The 21763-nt window shown below is 43.8% G+C and overlaps 3 protein-coding genes across 3 annotated transcripts in view; 2 read left to right on the top strand and 1 right to left on the bottom strand.

Moving 5' to 3' along the window:
- Positions 1-277, bottom strand: part of setdb2 (SET domain bifurcated histone lysine methyltransferase 2) — a 9618-nt gene extending 9341 nt beyond the window's left edge. Inside the window, exon 1 of the mRNA XM_053314810.1 lies at positions 222-277. Within this exon, the coding sequence (XP_053170785.1) occupies positions 222-255 (34 nt within the window). The 5' untranslated portion in view covers positions 256-277. The remainder of the gene's footprint in view (positions 1-221) is intronic.
- A 5945-nt stretch (positions 278-6222) lies between these two features.
- On the top strand, positions 6223-12734 carry LOC128354594 (uncharacterized). Its single transcript, XM_053314809.1, has 8 exons — positions 6223-6412; positions 7763-7885; positions 8296-8525; positions 10361-10498; positions 10583-10770; positions 11453-11532; positions 11840-11923; positions 12387-12734. Exons 1-8 carry the CDS (start codon positions 6223-6225, stop codon positions 12536-12538), a joined length of 1185 nt encoding a protein of 394 aa, XP_053170784.1. The 3' UTR covers positions 12539-12734.
- Positions 12735-15813: 3079 nt separating this feature from the next.
- On the top strand, positions 15814-21656 carry f7l (coagulation factor VII, like). Its single transcript, XM_053314541.1, has 8 exons — positions 15814-15969; positions 16978-17141; positions 17215-17239; positions 17954-18067; positions 18167-18310; positions 19875-19963; positions 20031-20157; positions 20795-21656. Exons 1-8 carry the CDS (start codon positions 15882-15884, stop codon positions 21340-21342), a joined length of 1299 nt encoding a protein of 432 aa, XP_053170516.1. The 5' UTR covers positions 15814-15881; the 3' UTR covers positions 21343-21656.
- The last annotated feature ends 107 nt before the right edge of the window (positions 21657-21763 follow it).

Here is a 21763-nt window from a genome sequence, read left to right as displayed (position 1 = left end):
TGAGCAGCTTTTTAAACTCTTTAATAAACTCTGCAGAGCTTTAAAATCACTAATAAAACCTGCATGTAAGCTGTGATGTAAACAAAGAGCTGTAGCTTTAAATGCTAAAAGCTGCTAGCCAAACATCGAACAGCTGATTTAGCTTCTTTAGCCTTCATGCTAACACTCTGCTAACAGCTGATAGTTTATATTAAAACAGATAAATAGAAACATTAATTTACCTGCAGCTGAAGCATCGACACACTTCGCCTCCATTTCCGTCCGAGCTGCTACGGCGGCCGGTGAGGCTCCTGAGAAAAGCGAAGTACCGCAAACTGAACTGATTTAGCTTCGCGTTTAGCCACGCCGGCCACCGTAGTAAAAAATTATACCTTAATACTGAACCCTGAGTTTTTTCTTTAATATTATATATAATATTTATAACGTTATATTCCTTTAATTTTACGTATTATAGTTAAAATACTACAGTAAAAGTACTGCAGTATTATAGTGATGTAGTATGCAGTATTACAGTAAAAGTACTGCAGTATTATAGTGATGTAGTATGCAGTATTACAGTAAAAGTACTGCAGTATTATAGTGATGTAGTATGCAGTATTACAGTAAAAGTACTGCAGTATTATAGTGATGTAGTATGCAGTATTACAGTAAAAGTACTGTAGTATTATAGTGATGTAGTATGCAGTATTACAGTAAAAGTACTGCAGTATTATAGTGATGTAGTATGCAGTATTACAGTAAAAGTACTGCAGTATTATAGTGATGTAGTATGCAGTATTACAGTAAAAGTATTGCAGTATTATAGTGATGTAGTATGCAGTATTACAGTAAAAGTACTGCAGTATTATAGTGATGTAGTATGCAGTATTACAGTAAAAGTACTGCAGTATTATGAGTGATGTAGTATGCAGTATTACAGTAAAAGTACTGCAGTATTACAGTGATGTAGTATGCAGTATTACAGTAAAAGTACTGCAGTATTATAGTGATGTAGTATGCAGTATTACAGTAAAAGTACTGCAGTATTATAGTGATGTAGTATGCAGTATTACAGTAAAAGTACTGCAGTATTATGAGTGATGTAGTATGCAGTATTACAGTAAAAGTACTGCAGTATTACAGTGATGTAGTATGCAGTATTACAGTAAAAGTACTGCAGTATTATAGTGATGTAGTATGCAGTATTACAGTAAAAGTACTGTAGTATTATAGTGATGTAGTATGCAGTATTACAGTAAAAGTACTGCAGTATTATAGTGATGTAGTATGCAGTATTACAGTAAAAGTACTGCAGTATTATAGTGATGTAGTATGCAGTATTACAGTAAAAGTATTGCAGTATTATAGTGATGTAGTATGCAGTATTACAGTAAAAGTACTGCAGTATTATAGTGATGTAGTATGCAGTATTACAGTAAAAGTACTGCAGTATTATAGTGATGTAGTATGCAGTATTACAGTAAAAGTACTGCAGTATTATAGTGATGTAGTATGCAGTATTACAGTAAAAGTACTGTAGTATTATAGTGATGTAGTATGCAGTATTACAGTAAAAGTACTGCAGTATTATAGTGATGTAGTATGCAGTATTACAGTAAAAGTACTGCAGTATTATAGTGATGTAGTATGCAGTATTACAGTAAAAGTATTGCAGTATTATAGTGATGTAGTATGCAGTATTACAGTAAAAGTACTGCAGTATTATAGTGATGTAGTATGCAGTATTACAGTAAAAGTACTGCAGTATTATGAGTGATGTAGTATGCAGTATTACAGTAAAAGTACTGCAGTATTACAGTGATGTAGTATGCAGTATTACAGTAAAAGTACTGCAGTATTATAGTGATGTAGTATGCAGTATTACAGTAAAAGTACTGCAGTATTATAGTGATGTAGTATGCAGTATTACAGTAAAAGTACTGCAGTATTATGAGTGATGTAGTATGCAGTATTACAGTAAAAGTACTGCAGTATTACAGTGATGTAGTATGCAGTATTACAGTAAAAGTACTGCAGTATTATAGTGATGTAGTATGCAGTATTACAGTAAAAGTACTGCAGTATTATAGTGATGTAGTATGCAGTATTACAGTAAAAGTACTGCAGTATTATAGTGATGTAGTATGCAGTATTACAGTAAAAGTACTGCAGTATTATAGTGATGTAGTATGCAGTATTACAGTAAAAGTACTGCAGTATTATGAGTGATGTAGTATGCAGTATTACAGTAAAAGTACTGCAGTATTACAGTGATGTAGTATGCAGTATTACAGTAAAAGTACTGCAGTATTACAGTGATGTAGTACGCAGTATTACAGTAAAAGTACTGCAGTATTATAGTGATGTAGTATGCAGTATTACAGTAAAAGTACTGCAGTATTATAGTGATGTAGTATGCAGTATTACAGTAAAAGTACTGCAGTATTATAGTGATGTAGTATGCAGTATTACAGTAAAAGTACTGCAGTATTATAGTGATGTAGTATGCAGTATTACAGTAAAAGTACTGCAGTATTATGAGTGGTGTAGTATGCAGTATTACAGTAAAAGTACTGCAGTATTATAGTGATGTAGTATGCAGTATTACAGTAAAAGTACTGCAGTATTATAGTGATGTAGTATGCAGTATTACAGTAAAAGTACTGCAGTATTATAGTGATGTAGTATGCAGTATTACAGTAAAAGTACTGCAGTATTATAGTGATGTAGTATGCAGTATTACAGTAAAAGTACTGCAGTATTATAGTGATGTAGTATGCAGTATTACAGTAAAAGTACTGCAGTATTATAGTGATGTAGTATGCAGTATTACAGTAAAAGTACTGCAGTATTATGAGTGATGTAGTATGCAGTATTACAGTAAAAGTACTGCAGTATTACAGTGATGTAGTATGCAGTATTACAGTAAAAGTACTGCAGTATTATAGTGATGTAGTACGCAGTATTACAGTAAAAGTACTGCAGTATTATAGTGATGTAGTATGCAGTATTACAGTAAAAGTACTGCAGTATTATAGTGATGTAGTATGCAGTATTACAGTAAAAGTACTGCAGTATTATAGTGATGTAGTATGCAGTATTACAGTAAAAGTACTGCAGTATTATAGTGATGTAGTATGCAGTATTACAGTAAAAGTACTGCAGTATTATGAGTGGTGTAGTATGCAGTATTACAGTAAAAGTACTGCAGTATTATAGTGATGTAGTATGCAGTATTACAGTAAAAGTACTGCAGTATTATAGTGATGTAGTATGCAGTATTACAGTAAAAGTACTGCAGTATTATAGTGATGTAGTATGCAGTATTACAGTAAAAGTACTGCAGTATTATAGTGATGTAGTATGCAGTATTACAGTAAAAGTACTGCAGTATTATAGTGATGTAGTATGCAGTATTACAGTAAAAGTACTGCAGTATTATAGTGATGTAGTATGCAGTATTACAGTAAAAGTACTGCAGTATTATAGTGATGTAGTATGCAGTATTACAGTAAAAGTACTGCAGTATTATGAGTGATGTAGTATGCAGTATTACAGTAAAAGTACTGCAGTATTACAGTGATGTAGTATGCAGTATTACAGTAAAAGTACTGCAGTATTATAGTGATGTAGTACGCAGTATTACAGTAAAAGTACTGCAGTATTATAGTGATGTAGTATGCAGTATTACAGTAAAAGTACTGCAGTATTATAGTGATGTAGTATGCAGTATTACAGTAAAAGTACTGCAGTATTATAGTGATGTAGTATGCAGTATTACAGTAAAAGTACTGCAGTATTATAGTGATGTAGTATGCAGTATTACAGTAAAAGTACTGCAGTATTATGAGTGGTGTAGTATGCAGTATTACAGTAAAAGTACTGCAGTATTATAGTGATGTAGTATGCAGTATTACAGTAAAAGTACTGCAGTATTATAGTGATGTAGTATGCAGTATTACAGTAAAAGTACTGCAGTATTATAGTGATGTAGTATGCAGTATTACAGTAAAAGTACTGCAGTATTATAGTGATGTAGTATGCAGTATTACATATAGTTTACATTCCGCTCTGACGGCGCTTCGCTTTTTGGATTGAGCCTCGCGGGGCGCCGTAGTGAGGAAGCGGTGATGTAAACAGTGTTTTATAACATGTTTGAGTTTTAGAGGTTTGTGTCATAATGAAGTTACACAAGCAGCGAGAGATCAGCTGAGAGGAAGGTGAGTTTAATCCTGTTAACCTGATATCTGTTACACGGTTTAAACTTTATTATCTACACGAGTTATTAATCATGTTCATATAGAGGAGGTATTTTATTCTGAAAAACAGGAGAGGCAAGTTTCTATTAGTTTAATGTGACTGGCTGCAGAGGTGTAAGGGAATAATGGATTAAAGCAGCTTTAATATAAACTATACTTTCTATATAATATAATAAATGTGTTTTTATTCATCTGCAGGGTTGAAATGTATTTAAAAGAGTTAATAAAATCAAATCTTACTGTAAAATATTGACCTGAATAAAACAGTAACATTAAACTAAGCTACTAAAATGATTAAATACTAGACAGAATAAATAAATGATGAAACAGTAAAATGTTAATGAGAATAAAAACAGATCATAAATTAATTAATGAGGTTTTTATATTAATATTTATTTAATGTGACCGGCTGGAAAAAAGAGTTAAATGTAAATATAATAAATATATTGGAGTGTTTTATTTCTATATTTTATTATATTTTGAGTACAAGAACAAAATCATTCATTAATAAATCTAATTTTACTTATACATATATATATACATATATATATATATATAGTAAAACATCTAAGTGTTAAATATTTATCTGAATAATAAAATAAAAGAGAAATTAATAAAAATAAACTACAAGTAACAAAAATGATTAAATAAAAAATAAAATAAAATAAAATAAAATAAAATAAAATAAAATAAAATAAAATAAATAGACGATGAAACATTAAAATGTGAATTAAGTAGAATAAAAATAAATGATAACTGAATACATGAGATTTATTAAACTCTTCCTCCCCCTCCTCTTCCTCCTCCTTCTCTCCCTCCCCCTCCTCTTTCTTCTTCTCCTCCCCGTCCTCCCCCTCCTCCCCTTCCTCCTCCTCCTCCTCCTCCTCCTCCTCCTCCTCCTCCTCCTCTTCCTCCTTTCCTTCCTCCCCCTCCCCCCTTCCTCCTCCTCCTACTCTTCCTCCTCCATCTACTCTTCCTCTTCCTTCTCTTCCTCCTCCTCCTCCTCCTCTTCCTCCTGCTGCTCCTCTCCTCCTCCTTCTCCTCTTCCTCCTCCTCTTCCTCCTCCTCTTCTTCTCCTCCTCTTCTTCCTCATCTTCTTTCTGCTCCTCCTCTACCTCCCCCTCCTCCATTTCCCCTTCCCTCCTCCTCTTCCTCCTCTCCCCCCACCCCCTTTCCTCCTACTCCTCCCCCTTCTCCTCCCCGTCCTCCCCCTCCTCCTCCTCCCCCTCTCCCTCCTCTTCCTCCTCCTCCTCTTCCTCCTTTCCTTCCTCCCCCTTTCCTTCCTCCCCCTCCCCCCTTCCTCCTCCTTGTCCTCCTCCTCCTCCTACTCTTTCACCTCCTCCTCTTTCTACTCTTCCTCTTCCTTCTCTTCCTCCTCCTCTTCCTCCTCCTCCTGCCCCCCATCCTCGTCTTCCTCCTCCTTGTCCTCCCCCTCCTCTCCCTTCCCCTCCCCTCTTTCCTCCTCCTCCCCCTCCTCCCCGTCCTCCCCCTCCTCCTCCTCCTCCCCCTCTCCCTCCTCTTCCTCCTTTCCTTCCTCCCCCTCCCCCCTTCCTCCTCCTTGTCCTCCTCCTCCTCCTACTCTTCCTCCTCCATCTACTCTTCCTCTTCCTTCTCTTCCTCCTCCTCTTCCTCCTCCTCCATCTCCTCCTCCTCCTCTTCATCCTCCTCCTCCTCTTCCTCCTCCTCCTCCTCCTCCTTCTCCTCCTCCTCTTCCTCCTCCTCCTCGTTGTCCTCGTTGTCCCCCATCCTCTTCCTCTTCCTCCTCTCCTTCTCTTCCCCCTTCCTCCTCCCCCTTCCCCCTCCTCCTCTTTCTCCTCCTGCCCCATCCTCCTCCTCCTCCTCTTCCTTCTCCCCCTCTTCCTCCCCCCCTCCTCCTCCTCCCCCCCCCCCCCTCCTCCTCCTCCTCCTCCTCCTCCCCCTCCCCCCTTCCTCCTCCTTGTCCTCCTCCTCCCCCCCCCCCCTCCCCTCCCCTCCTCCTCCTCAGATGAAGGCTCAGGTGCGGTGTGCAGTGACGGAGGCTCTGTGGTCGATGTGTGCAGCAGACTCTGTCTCCATGCCGGCTCACTGGTATTACAACACCGATGACATCATCAGAGACTTCAGAGGCTGGATCAGAGGCTTCAACCCCCCCCCCACCACCCACCCCACCAGCATCCTCACCCTGTCCAACACGGGTCAGTACTACCCCCCCCCCCCCCCCCAATACCCACCCCACCAGCATCCTCACCCTGTCCAACACGGGTCAGTACTACCCCCCCCCCCCCCCCAATACCCACCCCACCAGCATCCTCACCCTGTCCAACACGGGTCAGTACCCCCCCCCCCCCCCCACCACCCCCCCCACCAGCATCCTCACCCTGTCCAACACGGGTCAGTACTACCCCCCCCCCCCCCATACCCCCCCCACCAGCATCCTCACCCTGTCCAACACGGGTCAGTACTACCCCCCCCCCCCCCCAATACCCCCCCCACCAGCATCCTCACCCTGTCCAACACGGGTCAGTACTACCCCCCCCCCCCCCAATACCCACCCCACCAGCATCCTCACCCTGTCCAACACGGGTCAGTACTACCCCCCCCCCCCCCCAATACCCACCCCACCAGCATCCTCACCCTGTCCAACACGGGTCAGTACCCCCCCCCCCCCCCACCACCCCCCCCCACCAGCATCCTCACCCTGTCCAACACGGGTCAGTACTACCCCCCCCCCCCCCAATACCCCCCCCACCAGCATCCTCACCCTGTCCAACACGGGTCAGTACTACCCCCCCCCCCCCCAATACCCCCCCCACCAGCATCCTCACCCTGTCCAACACGGGTCAGTACTACCCCCCCCCCCCCCAATACCCACCCCACCAGCATCCTCACCCTGTCCAACACGGGTCAGTACTCTATGGTACTACTGCAGTACTCACTAGTATTACTGTAATACTCTATGGTATTACTGTAGTACTCTGTGGTACTACTGCAGTACTCTATGCCATAACTGTAGTACTCTATGGTACTTCTGCAGTACTCTGTGGTACTACTGCAGTACTCACTAGTATTACTGTAGTACTCTATGGTATTACTGTAGTACTCTGTGGTACTACTGCAGTACTCTATGCCATAACTGTAGTACTCTATGGTACTACTGCAGTACTCTGTGGTACTACTGCAGTACTCACTAGTATTACTGTAGTACTCTGTGGTACTACTGCAGTACTCACTAGTATTACTGTAGTACTCTGTGGTACTACTGCAGTACTCACTAGTATTACTGTAGTACTCTGTGGTACTACTGCAGTACTCTGTGGTACTACTGCAGTACTCACTAGTATTACTGTAGTACTCTGTGGTACTACTGCAGTACTCTGTGGTACTACTGCAGTACTCACTAGTATTACTGTAGTACTCTGTGGTACTACTGCAGTACTCTGTAGTATAATAATAAAAGCAAGTCAATTATAAAACTACATAAAATAACTCAAACTTTACTTAACAAAGTACTTCCTGTCCTCTGACTTCTTCTGTGGTGGTTGCAGCGGGCAGCGGGCGGACGGCCTGGTCGACGTCGCCGAGACGAACCGAAGTCGTTGGAAACGTGATTTTACACGATAAACTGAACCTGTGGAAATCATCCAGAGGGTCCGTCCATTATCACCAAGGTAACACACACACACACACACATACACACACACACACACACACACACACACACTCACACACACACACACACTCTCACACACACACACACACACACACACACACACACACACACACACACACACACACACACATATATATACACACACACTCTCTCTCACACACTCACACACACACACACACACACACACACACACACACACACACACACACACACACACACACATATATATACACACACACACTCACTCTCTCTCACACACACACACACACACACACACACACACACTCACACACTCACACACACATATATATACACACACACACTCTCTCTCTCTCACACACACACACACTCACACACACACACACAAACACACACACACACAGGTATTGATCCGTATCGTCTCCTCAGGTCTGCAGGCGGGTGAGAACACTCTGAACGTGCTCTGTGCTCTGAGAGCGGCGAGGACGCTGGCGTGCGGCGGTCTCGACGCGTCGTTGGCGGAGGCTCGAGCCGCCGTGCTGACGGACTACGTTCACTTCCTGACGACGCCCGGAACGCACCGCGACACCTACGCCGAGTCCTCCCACCGCTCCTTCTTCTCCGACTGGCAGGACGAGAAACCCACCGCCGGCCGGGAGGTGAACGGCCAGACATCACACACACCAAGAAATTATTTATTATCAATCTGACTGATGTTCTCCTCTAACGTTCTCCTCTAACGTTCTCCTCTGATGTTCTCCTCTAACGTTCTACTCTGATGTTCTCCTCTAACGTTCTCCTCTAACGTTCTACTCTGATGTTCTCCTCTAACGTTCTACTCTGATGTTCTCCTCTAACGTTCTCCTCTGATGTTCTCCTCTAACGTTCTCCTCTGATGTTCTCCTCTAACGTTCTCCTCTAATGTTCTCCTCTAACGTTCTACTCTAACGTTCTACTCTGACGTTCTCCTCTAACGTTCTACTCTGATGTTCTCCTCTAACGTTCTCCTCTAACGTTCTACTCTGATGTTCTCCTCTAACGTTCTACTCTGATGTTCTCCTCTAACGTTCTACTCTAATGTTCTCCTCTAACGTACTCCTCTAACGTTCTACTCTCACGTTCTCCTCTAACGTTCTCCTCTAACGTTCTACTCTGATGTTGTCCTCTACGTTCTACTCTAACATTCTCGTCTAATGTTCTCCTCTAACGTTCTACTCTGATGTTGTCCTCTAACGTTCTACTCTAACATTCTCGTCTAATGTTCTCCTCTAACGTTCTACTCTGATGTTCTCCTCTAACGTTCTACTCTAACGTTCTCCTCTGATGTTCTCCTCTAACGTTCTACTCTGATGTTGTCCTCTAACGTTCTACTCTGATGTTGTCCTCTAACGTTCTACTCTGATGTTCTCCTCTAACGTTCTCCTCTGATGTTCTCCTCTGATGTTCTCCTCTAACGTTCTCCTCTGATGTTCTCCTCTAACGTTCTACTCTGATGTTCTCCTCTAACGTTCTCCTCTAACGTTCTACTCTGATGTTCTCCTCTAACGTTCTACTCTGATGTTCTACTCTGATGTTCTCCTCTAACGTTCTCCTCTAACGTTCTACTCTGATGTTCTCCTCTAACGTTCTCCTCTAACGTTCTACTCTGATGTTCTCCTCTAACGTTCTACTCTGATGTTCTCCTCTAACGTTCTACTCTGATGTTCTCCTCTAACGTTCTCCTCTAACGTTCTACTCTAACGTTCTCCTCTGATGTTCTCCTCTAACGTTCTCCTCTAACGTTCTACTCTAACGTTCTACTCTGATGTTCTCCTCTGACGTTCTCCTCTGATGTTCTCCTCTGATGTTCTCCTCTAACGTTCTCCTCTGATGTTCTCCTCTAACGTTCTCCTCTAATGTTCTCCTCTAACGTTCTACTCTAACGTTCTACTCTGATGTTCTCCTCTAACGTTCTACTCTGATGTTCTCCTCTAACGTTCTACTCTGATGTTCTCCTCTAACGTTCTCCTCTAACGTTCTACTCTCACGTTCTCCTCTAATGTTCTCCTCTGATGTTCTCCTCTAACGTTCTCCTCTAACGTTCTACTCTGATGTTCTCCTCTAACGTTCTACTCTGATGTTCTCCTCTAACGTTCTACTCTGATGTTGTCCTCTAACGTTCTCCTCTAACGTTCTACTCTGATGTTGTCCTCTAACGTTCTACTCTAACATTCTCGTCTAATGTTCTCCTCTAACGTTCTACTCTGATGTTCTCCTCTAACGTTCTCCTCTAACGTTCTCCTCTGACGTTCTCCTCTAACGTTCTCCTCTGATGTTGTCCTCTAACGTTCTCCTCTAACGTTCTCCTCTAACGTTCTCCTCTGACGTTCTCCTCTAACGTTCTCCTCTGACGTTCTCCTCTAACGTTCTCCTCTGATGTTGTCCTCTAACGTTCTACTCTGATGTTCTCCTCTAACGTTCTACTCTAATGTTCTCCTCTGATATTCTCCTCCAGCTTCTCATGTTTGCAGAGAGACGTTCCAAGCGCATGTTGGGTTCTAAGTTCTCCGACAGCCAGCTGGACGCCATCGGCTGCCTTTCCATGATCCTCCCCTTCGTGCTCCTGTCGGCGTCAGCCAATGAGGAGCGAGCTGTGAGTGTCAGCCCGCCTTCTCCCCTGCCCCCCCCCCCCCCCCCCAAGGAGCCTCAGTGTGACCTTTGACCTGTGTGTCTGCAGGTGTCTGCGGCCGTAGAGTGGGTGAAGCTGACTCACCCCCACCCGCGGGTGCCCGAGTACGTCTCCATCTACAGCCGGGCGCTGCACGCGGTTCTGGGCGGCGCCAGCGTGCGTCAGCAGGCGGAACACGCTCTGAGAACGCTGGGAACCTGGGAGGCCTGCCAAAGCTACAGCCGCAAGGCCGCCAGGTAGACCACCAACCCACCAACCCACCCACCAACCAACCCACCAACCCACCAACTAACCCACCAACCCACCAACCAACTCACCGACCAACCAACCAACCAACCAACCAACCAACCAATCAACCAACCCACCAACCCACCGACCAACCGACCAACCAACCCACCAACCCACCAACCCACCAACCGACCCACTGACCAACCGACCCACTGACCAACCGACCCACTGACCAACCGACCAACCAACCCACCCACCGACCCACCCACCGACCAACCCACCAACCAACCCACCCGCCCACCAACCCACTGACCCACCGACCAACCCACCAACCAACCCACCAACCGACCGACCAACTGACCAACCAACCCACCAACTCACCAACCAACCCACCAACCGACCAATCAACCGACCAACTGACCAAACAATCCACCAACCCTCCCACCAACCCACCAACCAACCCACCAACCCACCGACCAACCAACCAACCGACCCACCAACCCACCAACCGACCAACCAACCGACCGACCAACTGACCAACCAACCCACCAACCCACCAACCAACCAACCCACCAACCACCCCACCAACCCACCGACCAACCAACCCACCCACCAACCAACCGACCCACCAATCCACCGACCAACCAACCCACCAACCCTGAAAACATTTAACACTTTGAACGGTTTCAGGTTCCCCGCAGCGTCAGACCAGCGACTCCGAGTCCATCAGAGCGCCGTGAACTACCTCGGCCTCGCCTGCTACACTAAAGGTCTGATCAGGGTCCACGTGGGTTCTCCAGGGGTTAAAGGGGCCATGTGGGTTCTCCAGGGGTTAAAGGGGCCATGTGGGTTCTCCAGGGGTTAAAGGGTCCATGTGGGTTCTCCAGGGGCTACGTGGGTTCTCCAGGGGTTAAAGGGTCCATGTGGGTTCTCCAGGGGTTAAAGGGTCCATGTGGGTTCTCCAGGGGCTACGTGGGTTCTCCAGGGGTTAAAGGGTCCATGTGGGTTCTCCAGGGGTTTCTTACATTGATGTTTACGATGATTTTTATGTGGTGGTGTTTTTTTGCGACCCAACAGGAGCTCTCTCCAGTTTGTTCTACTTGGCTCACGAGTTTCATGACGACCTGACGGGAGGAATCCTGACCAACACAAACTGTGGAGGTTCGTATCAGATTTAGGAGAGGTTACTATAGTTACGAGGGCTGGATCTCGAGGACATTGGTCAATCAACCTGTCAATCAGGACGTAGCCACGCCCTAATGCATACCCTGCTTTATCGTCACATATAAAATCAGGGAGGCCAAAATGTCCCAAATGAACATCATACTGCATTGAAGAAGGCTTTAAACTAGCGATTGAGACCATAAACACATTTTGAAAACGTTTACTGAGGTTAGAAATCAAGTGAGAAGTTGGTGAATTCTCCATTGACTTGTATAGAGACGGTCGCCCCCTGGTGGCCTTTTGATAGAATGCAGCTCTAAGTTACTTCCTGGTTGGCCTCATTTCAGAGGACCAGAACTCCCCGCCTGCTTCAGACACCTCGTTATTCTGATAAACTCATTATTACAACCTAATTAATCAGGTTATTGATGACTGATCAGGTTATTGATGATGTGTTCAGGGGAAAACTGTAACCGCGGCGCTGCGCTCGGAGCTCTGCTGGGAGCCGGCTGCTCGTACAGCGGCGGCGGCGGCGTTCTGCAGGAGTGGAAAGACGAGCTGAGAGACGCTCAGGAGCTGCTCCCCGAAATCCTGAGAGAGCTGCAGCGCTGACACTGTCACTCTGATGTCACTCTGATGTCATCGGTGACCTCATCGGTGACCTCATCAGTCCAATCCAAACCACTCCACATCGCAATGTTCCACTTTACTTCCTGTTTACAAATTTAATGAAATGATTCTTTTATTTTTGTTTAAAGTTGTATCGTCTATATTTTTGATTTTTGTCATGATGAAATAAAAATTGAAATATAAATTATTTTTCTGGCTGATTTACTCGTTAATTAATTTGTTCTGCTTCAGTTTAAACTGCAGGAAGAATCTGAAGGGTTTGTAGAAAAATGAGCACTTTAACTTTAAATTAACCCTCCTGTTGTCCTCGAGTCAAGGAAGGAAGGGAGGAAGGAAAGGAGGAAGAAAGAAGGGAAGGAGGAAAGGAAGGGAGGAAGAAGTGAGGAAGAAAGAAGGAGAAAGGAAGGGAGGAAGAAGGAAGGAAAGGAAGGAGGAAGAAAGAAGGGAAGGAGGAAAGGAAGGGAGGAAGAAGTGAGGAAGAAAGAAGGAGAAAGGAAGGGAGGAAGAAGGAAGGAGGAAGAAAGAAGGGAAGGAGGAAAGGAAGGGAGGAAGAAGTGAGGAAGAAAAGAGGAGGAAGGAAGGAAGGCTGGAAAGAAGGAAGGGAGGGAGGAAGGAAGAAGTGAGGAAGAAAGAAGGAGAAAGGAAGGAAGGAAAGGAAGGAGGAAGAAAGAAGGGAAGGAGGAAAGGAAGGGAGGAAGAAGTGAGGAAGAAAAGAGGAGGAAGGAAGGGAGGAAGAAGGAAGGAAGGCTGGAAAGAAGGAAGGGAGGGAGGAAGGAAGAAGTGAGGAAGAAAGAAGGAGAAAGGAAGGGAGGAAGAAGGAAGGAGGAAGAAAGAAGGGAAGGAGGAAAGGAAGGGAGGAAGAAGTGAGGAAGAAAAGAGGAGGAAGGAAGGAAGGCTGGAAAGAAGGAAGGGAGGGAGGAAGGAAGAAGTGAGGAAGAAAGAAGGAGAAAGGAAGGGAGGAAGAAGGAAGGAGGAAGAAAGAAGGGAAGGAGGAAAGGAAGGGAGGAAGAAGTGAGGAAGAAAAGAGGAGGAAGGAAGGAAGGCTGGAAAGAAGGAAGGGAGGGAGGAAGGAAGAAGTGAGGAAGAAAGAAGGAGAAAGGAAGGAAGGAAAGGAAGGAGGAAGAAAGAAGGGAAGGAGGAAAGGAAGGGAGGAAGAAGTGAGGAAGAAAAGAGGAGGAAGGAAGGGAGGAAGAAGGAAGGAAGGCTGGAAAGAAGGAAGGGAGGGAGGAAGGAAGAAGTGAGGAAGAAAGAAGGAGAAAGGAAGGGAGGAAGAAGGAAGGAGGAAGAAAGAAGGGAAGGAGGAAAGGAAGGGAGGAAGAAGTGAGGAAGAAAAGAGGAGGAAGGAAGGAAGGCTGGAAAGAAGGAAGGGAGGGAGGAAGGAAGAAGTGAGGAAGAAAGAAGGAGAAAGGAAGGGAGGAAGAAGGAAGGAGGAAGAAAGAAGGGAAGGAGGAAAGGAAGGGAGGAAGAAGTGAGGAAGAAAAGAGGAGGAAGGAAGGAAGGCTGGAAAGAAGGAAGGGAGGGAGGAAGGAAGAAGTGAGGAAGAAAGAAGGAGAAAGGAAGGAAGGAAAGGAAGGAGGAAGAAAGAAGGGAAGGAGGAAAGGAAGGGAGGAAGAAGTGAGGAAGAAAAGAGGAGGAAGGAAGGGAGGAAGAAGGAAGGAAGGCTGGAAAGAAGGAAGGGAGGGAGGAAGGAAGAAGTGAGGAAGAAAGAAGGAGGAAGGAAGGGAGGAAAGGAAAGGAAAGGAAAGGAAGGAACAGTCAAAACCGACGGGGTCAATTTGACCCGGGAGGACGACACGAAGGTTAAGATTTAAAAATTAATAAATGTAATCTGTGACTTTTCAGATGTGAAGTTCCTTCCTTCCTTCCTTCCTTCCTTCCTTCCTCCTTTCCTTCCTTCCTTCCTTCCTCCCTCCCTCTCTCCCTCCTTTCCTCCCTCCCTCCCTCCTTCCTTCCTTCCTATTTAACATTTCAGAGTTTAAATGAAAGAGACGAGCTTCTTTATTCAGACTTTATATATTTTACTGCTTCATCTACTTTTAATTTAAAGTTTTAGATTAATTAATGATTTAAAACTAATAAGAAACAATTAAAGTTTAAATTATGAGTTATAGTTTATTCAAAATTAGACTCGTCTCAAATATTGCTGAATCGTGATTGGTGCAGGGAAGTGTGTGACATCACTAAAGCCCCGCCCACTTTAAACTCAAAAAACCTCTGAAACAAATAAAAAGGAGTGTGTGTGTGTGTGTGTGTGTTTGGGACAGTGTGTGTGTGTGTGTGTGTGTGTGTGTGTGTGTGTGTGTGTGTGCGTATGTATGTATGTGTGTGTGTGTGTGTGTGTGTGTTTTTTGGGGACAGTGTGTGTGTGTGTGTGTGTGTGTGTGTGTGTATGTGTGTGCGTATGTATGTGTGTGTGTGTGTGTGTGTGTGTGTGTGTGTGTGTGTGTGTGTGTTTTTGGGACTGTGTATGTGTGTGTGTGTTTTTGGGACTGTGTGTGTGTTTTTGGGACAGTGTGTGTGTGTGTGTGTGTGTGTGTGTGTGTGTGTGTGTGTGTGTGTGTGTGTGTGTGTGTGTTTTTGGGACAGTGTGTGTGTGTGTGTGTGTGTGTGTTTTTGGGACAGTGTGTGTGTGTGTGTGTGTGTGTTTTTTGGGACAGTGTGTGTGTGTGTGTGTGTGTGTGTGTGTGTGTGTGTGTTTTCGGGGACAGTGTGTGTGTGTGTGTGTGTGTGTGTGTGTTTTTGGGGACAGTGTGTGTGTGTGTGTGTGTGTGTGTTTTCGGGGACAGTGTGTGTGTGTGTGTGTGTGTGTGTTTTTGGGGACAGTGTGTGTGTGTGTGTGTGTGTGTGTGTGTGTGTGTGTTTTTGGGGACAGTGTGTGTGTGTGTGTGTGTGTGTGTGTGTGTGTGTATGTGTGTGTGTGTTTTTGGGGACAGTGTGTGTGTGTGTGTGTGTGTTTTTGGGACAGTGTGTGTGTGTGTGTTTTTGGGACAGTGTGTGTGTGTGTGTGTGTGTGTGTGTGTGTGTGTGTGTGTGTGTTTTTGGGACAGTGTGTGTGTGTGTGTGTGTGTGTGTGTGTGTGTGTGTGTGTGTGTGTGTTTTTGGGGACAGTGTGTGTGTGTGTGTGTGTGTGTGTGTGTTTTTGGGGACAGTGTGTGTGTGTGTGTGTGTGTGTGTGTGTATGTGTGTGTGTGTTTTTGGGGACAGTGTGTGTGTGTGTGTGTGTGTGTGTGTGTGTGTGTGTGTGTGTGTGTGTGTGTGTGTGTGTGTGTGTGTGTTTGGGGACAGTGTGTGTATCTCTGTGACCTTTGATCAGCTCAGAACAAACATGGCGTTCGTCAGCGGAGAGACGAAGCGACTCTTCATCCTACGACTCCTCATCGCCGCTATCCCAGCATGCACTGGGCTTCCTGGAGGTCAGTCCTGTGCCTCTTCTTCTTCTTCTCCTTCTTCTTACACTCCATCTTCTTCTTCTCCTGTTTTCAGCCACTCAGGAACCTTAAAGCAGCGTCAGGTTGAGTGTGGTGATCTCTGAGCAGCGTCACTCTGACTCTCAGCACGCTCACTCTCATTTATCACTTTTTATTTATTTCTTATTTTTTAACCTAAAAAAAAAAGAAGTAAAGAAACAGAAATGATTGTTGTCCACTTTGTTGTTTGTCAGTCTTCAGTTCAGAGCTTCAGAGTTCATCAGCTGAGTTCAACTCGAGTTTAAAGTCTCAGAATCTGAACATGCGCTCTCTGACCGTCACTAAAAACAGCTGATCAATTATAATAAGTACTCACCTAACTGTAGTAAAAGTACAAGTACAACAATACTCTATTACAGTAAAAGTACTGCAGTATTATAGTGATGTAGTATGCAGTATTACAGTAAAAGTACTGCAGTATTATAGTGATGTAGTATGCAGTATTACAGTAAAAGTACTGCAGTATTATAGTGATGTAGTATGCAGTATTACAGTAAAAGTACTGCAGTATTATAGTGATGTAGTATGCAGTACTACAGTAAAGTACTGCAGTATTACAGTAAAGTACTGCAGTACTACAGTAAAGTACTGCAGTACTACAGTAAAGTACTGCAGTACTACAGTAAAATACTGCAGTACTACAGTAAAGTACTGCAGTACTACAGTAAAGTACTGCAGTACTACAGTAAAGTACTGCAGTACTACAGTAAAGTACTGCAGTACTACAGTAAAATACTGCAGTACTACAGTAAAGTACTGCAGTACTACAGTAAAGTACTGCAGTACTACAGTAAAATACTGCAGTACTACAGTAAAGTACTGCAGTACTACAGTAAAATACTGCAGTACTACAGTAAAATACTGCAGTACTACAGTAAAATACTGCAGTACTACAGTAAAGTACTGCAGTACTACAGTAAAGTACTGCAGTACTACAGTAGCGGGTGTTTGCAGGCGTGTTCGTCAGCAGACCGGAGGCGAGCGTCTTCCTGCATCGATCTCGTCGGGCGAACTATCTGTTTGAGGAGCTGAAGACCGGAAACCTGGAGCGGGAATGTCGAGAGGAGAAATGTTCGTACGAGGAAGCGAAGGAGATCTTCCCCGTCCAACAGCAGCTGGTCAGTCCGCGTCTAACAGTCATTAAACGGTTTATAATCACGATGTCTTTACGTTGTTTTGTTCTGTTCTCAGGAGGCGTTCTGGAGGACGTACACAGGTAGGAATCATTCTGCTCATCTCATCTAGCAAACGTTTAAATCAGAGGAGTCAAACTCATCTTCATTCAAGGGCCACATACAGACAGATTTAATCTCATGAGGGCCGGATCATTAAAAAGATGGAGGGAAGGAAGGAAGGAAGGAAGGAAATAAGAAGGGAAGGAAGGAAAGACAGGCTAAAGGAAAGAGAGGAGAAAGGAAGGAAAGAGAGACAGTGAAGGACGGACAGAAGGAAGGGAGAAAGGAAGAAAGGAAGGAAGGACAGTTGGAAGGAAGGACAGAAGGAAGAAAGGAAGGAAGGAAGGAAGGACAGATGGAAGGAAGGACAGAAGGAAGAATGGAGGAAAGGAAGGAAGGACAGAGGGAAGGAAGGAGGGAAGGACAGATGGAAGGAAGGACAGAAGGAAGGAATTAAGGAAGGTAGGATGGACAGGTGGAAGGAAGGACAGAAGGAAGAATGGAGGGAAGGACAGAAGGAAGAAAGGAAGGAAGGACAGAGGGAAGAAAGGAAGGATGGACAGATGGAAGGAAGGATAGAAGGAAGAAAGGAAGGAATGAATGAAGAAAGGACGGAAGGAAGGTAGGATGGACAGGTGGAAGAAAGGAAAAGAGCACTGGATGGCAAGTGGGCCAGACTGTACCCCTCGGCGGGCCGTATCAGGGCCGCGGGCCGCATGTTTGACACCCCTGGTTTAAAATGTTCGTGTTTGCAGCGGTGGATATGTGCCTGAAGTCTCCCTGTAAGAACGGCGGGACTTGCACTCGACACGTCAGCACCTACGTCTGCAAATGTGCGCCTGGCTTCCACGGACAGAACTGCGACAAAGGCGAGAACCAAACTAGCGTATTCACGATGTAATAACGAAGGATTCATCGTGTTTGTGGTGATTAACAGTCGTGGGTTTTGTGTCTGCGTCTCTTCGCAGTGAGGTTGAACTCCAACGGCTGTCGATACAGAAACGGCGAATGTGAACATTTCTGCAAAGAGTCACGTGATCGCACTCCGATCTGTTTCTGCGCTAGCGGTTACGTCCTGGACAAGATGGACAACAGCACCTGCAAGCGTCACGGTGAGAGTCACCGATGAACCGCTGGAACAGCCGGCGGCACGGATTCTGATTCAGCTGTTATAGAAACATAGCTACGATAAAAAAAGATGATAAAAAGGATGACATAGCTACGATAAAAAAAGATGATAAAAAGGATGACATAGCTACGATAAAAAAAGATATACGATAAAAAGGATGACATAGCTACGATAAAAAAGATATACAATAAAAAAGATGACAGCTACGATAAAAAAAGATGATTTACGATAAAAAAAGATGATTTACGATAAAAAAGATGATATACAATAAAAAAGATGACATAGCTACGATAAAAAAGATGATATACGATAAAAACGATGACATAGCTATGATAAAAAAAGATGATATACGATAAAAAAAGATGACATTGCTACGATAAAAAAAGATGATTTACGATAAAAAAAGATGATTTACGATAAAAAAGATGATATACAATAACAAAGATGACATAGCTACGATAAAAAAGATGATATACGATAAAAACGATGACATAGCTATGATAAAAAAGATGATATACGATAAAAAAAGATGACATAGCTACGATAAAAAAAGATGATTTACGATAAAAAAAGATGATTTACGATAAAAAAGATGATATACAATAAAAAAGATGACATAGCTACGATAAAAAAGATGATATACGAAAAAACGATGACATAGCTATGATAAAAAAGATGATATACGATAAAAAAAGATGACATTGCTACGATAAAAAAAGATGATTTACGATAAAAAAAAGATGATATACGACAAAAAAAGATGATATACGATAATAAAAGATGACATAGCTACGATAATAAAAGATGACATAGCTACGATAAAAAAAGATGATATACGATAAAAAAGATGATATTCGATAAAAAAGATGATATACGACAAAAAAAGATGACATAGCTACGATAAAAAAGATGATCTATGATAAAAAAAGATGACATAGCTACGATAAAAAAGATGACATACGATAATAAAAGATATACGATAAAAAAAGATGACATACAATAAAAAAAGATGACATACGATAAAAAAATACATACAACAAAAAAATTGAGATAGCTTAGATAAAAAAGATGACGCGATAAAAATATTTTACTAACTAACTAACTAGCACCAAAAACAACATTTACACCAACTTAGCACTAGGCACTTAGCGACTACTTCGTAACGCTTTACCAAACGTCTGTAACCATAGAAACGACTTGGCTACCACCTGGAAATACACTTCAAACCAACTTAGCAACACAATACATTAAAGACCATTTTTACCAACTACTAACCGGCTATCACTTAGCAACCAGCTATCACTTAGCAACCAGAAACCACTGAAAAAACCTAAAGCCACAGAAACTTCCATGTGAAGCTACAGCAGCCAAAAAACAGTCGGAACCACAACTTACCCTACGTCTAAAATTATATTAACATCTAAAATGATATTAACTACCCATAAAGCAACATCTATCTCACGTTTGTTACGAAGTGTGTGATCGAGGAGTAAATGGTAAATGGACTGTTCTTATACTTTAACCCTCAAAGCGTCTCTCTGGTCTAGATGCCGTCCCCTGTGGAAGACAACAGGTCCACTTTGCCCCTCGGGTCGTTAATGGGATGATGTGTCCCAAAGGACATTGTCCCTGGCAGGTGAGTTCAGGTACAAACGGAAGAAGAATCGTCACTTGGAGATGATTAACGCCGCCTCTGTGTTCAGGCTATGCTGACTAGAAACCACAGCTTCGCCTGTGGGGCGATCGTCCTCTCCGATCAGTGGATCCTGACTGCGGCTCATTGTGTTTGGGGGCACGCCAACAACAACCATGTCTACCACGTCGTCGTAGGTGAGTGGAGGAAATACTCTTCTGCTTCCTGTTCTGCTTTTTCTCAAACCCCCCTCGACCTTTTTAAAGGATAATTACCGTTTTTTACAACGTGGACCTTATTTCTAGCATAATTTACCATTTACTCACCTCATCTGGATGATGTCATTCAAGGCAAATAAACAATCTATGCATGTGTGTAAGCTACTTACATCCAGATCAGAGGTTAGCAGGTCAACCTACAGACCCCGGATGTTGATAACAAGCCACCACGGGCTCGGAGGGGAATAGCACTAACGTATCATAACTAAATATTGGTGAAATTAACTAGTTTGGTGGCAGATAATGTGTTATATAGAGGCTGAGCTTTGGTGCCCCGTGTACTCGCATTATACGGACATAAGCGGCGCTCCACTGGAGAACGACTCCACATGACACCAAAGTTGTCTGGGTGAGTAAATGATCGTATTTTATACTAGAAATAAGGTCCAGGTTGTAAAAAACGGTAATTATCCTTTAATGTCTGTATTCAGTGTTTCAATCTTAAATTAAGGTTTGCTGAATGTCATACCTCTCTCAGAAATGGAGGCTATCAGTGTGTTCCTCTGGAGGCCTAAGTCCTTGATATAAAACATGAACTCTGCCTCTCATTGTGAAGGTGAGCATGATCAGAGGATAGAGGAGAAGACTGAGCAGAAGCGTCGCGTGGCTAAAATCTTGATGCACCAGAACTACAACACCACCAGCTACGACTCCGACCTGGCGATGCTGAAGCTTCACCGCCCCGTCAAACTGGGACTCTACGTGGTTCCCATTTGTCTCCCCGCTCGGAACAGCACCTTCGGCCGGACACTGTCGACAATCCGGTACTCAACTGTTTCCGGTTGGGGCCGCCTGGCACAATTCGGCCCCCCATCCACAATCCTCCAGCGCCTGGTGCTGCCCAGAGTCCCGCTGCAGGAGTGTCGCCTCCACACCAACCTCAACATCACCAGGAACATGCTCTGCGCCGGGCGGAGGACTGGCGGACAGGACGCCTGCGGGGGCGACAGCGGCGGCCCTTTGGTCACACGCTACAAGAAAACGTGGTTCCTGACGGGCGTGGTGAGCTGGGGGAAGGGATGCGCCGCAGAAAACCTGTACGGCGTCTACGTTAAAGTAGGCAACTTCCTGGACTGGATCCAGAATATCATGTCCACCGGTTGAAACCGGTTCAGAGTCAGAAAACCATGAATTCAATGAAAGAGAAAGTTAGAAAGTTAGAGTATAAGAGAGCGTTAGAAACATAGACAGAGTTTCAATTTGAGCTTAAAAATGACACAAAGACACAAATGAACAACGTGGTGCTTTTTCCATTTCAGTCTAGCTTTGTAAGACGAATCAGTCGTGAGCTTTCTCCTACATAACAAACATCTAAAGCTATTAATCTGTGACTCATGTAAAATGCTTTTGACTCAACATGAAGGATTTATTTGAGCCAGCGACATGTTTGTTGAAAATAAAATAAAAGACCAAAAGTAGATTTTATTGTCTTCTTTTACGTTCCAGTCTTTGTGCAAAGCGAAACACATCCTTGGTTTCCAGATACTGATGCTGCACGTTGTCAGTAAATGGCGGCCAAACAACA

The sequence above is a fragment of the Scomber japonicus genome, chromosome 24, assembly GCF_027409825.1.
Source record: "Scomber japonicus isolate fScoJap1 chromosome 24, fScoJap1.pri, whole genome shotgun sequence".
Lineage (NCBI taxonomy): Eukaryota > Metazoa > Chordata > Actinopteri > Scombriformes > Scombridae > Scomber > Scomber japonicus.
The sequence above is the reverse complement of the archived record's forward strand: the minus strand, read 5'-3'. Positions and strand labels throughout refer to the sequence as shown.

What these genes read in the sequence shown, in the direction of transcription:
- LOC128354594 (XM_053314809.1), top strand. Translation starts at nt 6,223, where the DNA reads ATGAAGGCTCAGGTGCGGTGTGCAGTGACGGAGGCTCTGTGGTCGATG. An exon ending in AACCCACCGCCGGCCGGGAG is followed by an intron (nt 8,526 to 10,360) that starts GTGAACGGCCAG and finishes ATTCTCCTCCAG; the next exon opens with CTTCTCATGTTTGCAGAGAG. An exon ending in TACAGCCGCAAGGCCGCCAG is followed by an intron (nt 10,771 to 11,452) that starts GTAGACCACCAA and finishes GAACGGTTTCAG; the next exon opens with GTTCCCCGCAGCGTCAGACC.
- f7l (XM_053314541.1), top strand. Translation starts at nt 15,882, where the DNA reads ATGGCGTTCGTCAGCGGAGAGACGAAGCGACTCTTCATCCTACGACTC. An exon ending in CGGACAGAACTGCGACAAAG is followed by an intron (nt 18,068 to 18,166) that starts GCGAGAACCAAA and finishes GTCTCTTCGCAG; the next exon opens with TGAGGTTGAACTCCAACGGC. An exon ending in AAGGACATTGTCCCTGGCAG is followed by an intron (nt 19,964 to 20,030) that starts GTGAGTTCAGGT and finishes CTCTGTGTTCAG; the next exon opens with GCTATGCTGACTAGAAACCA.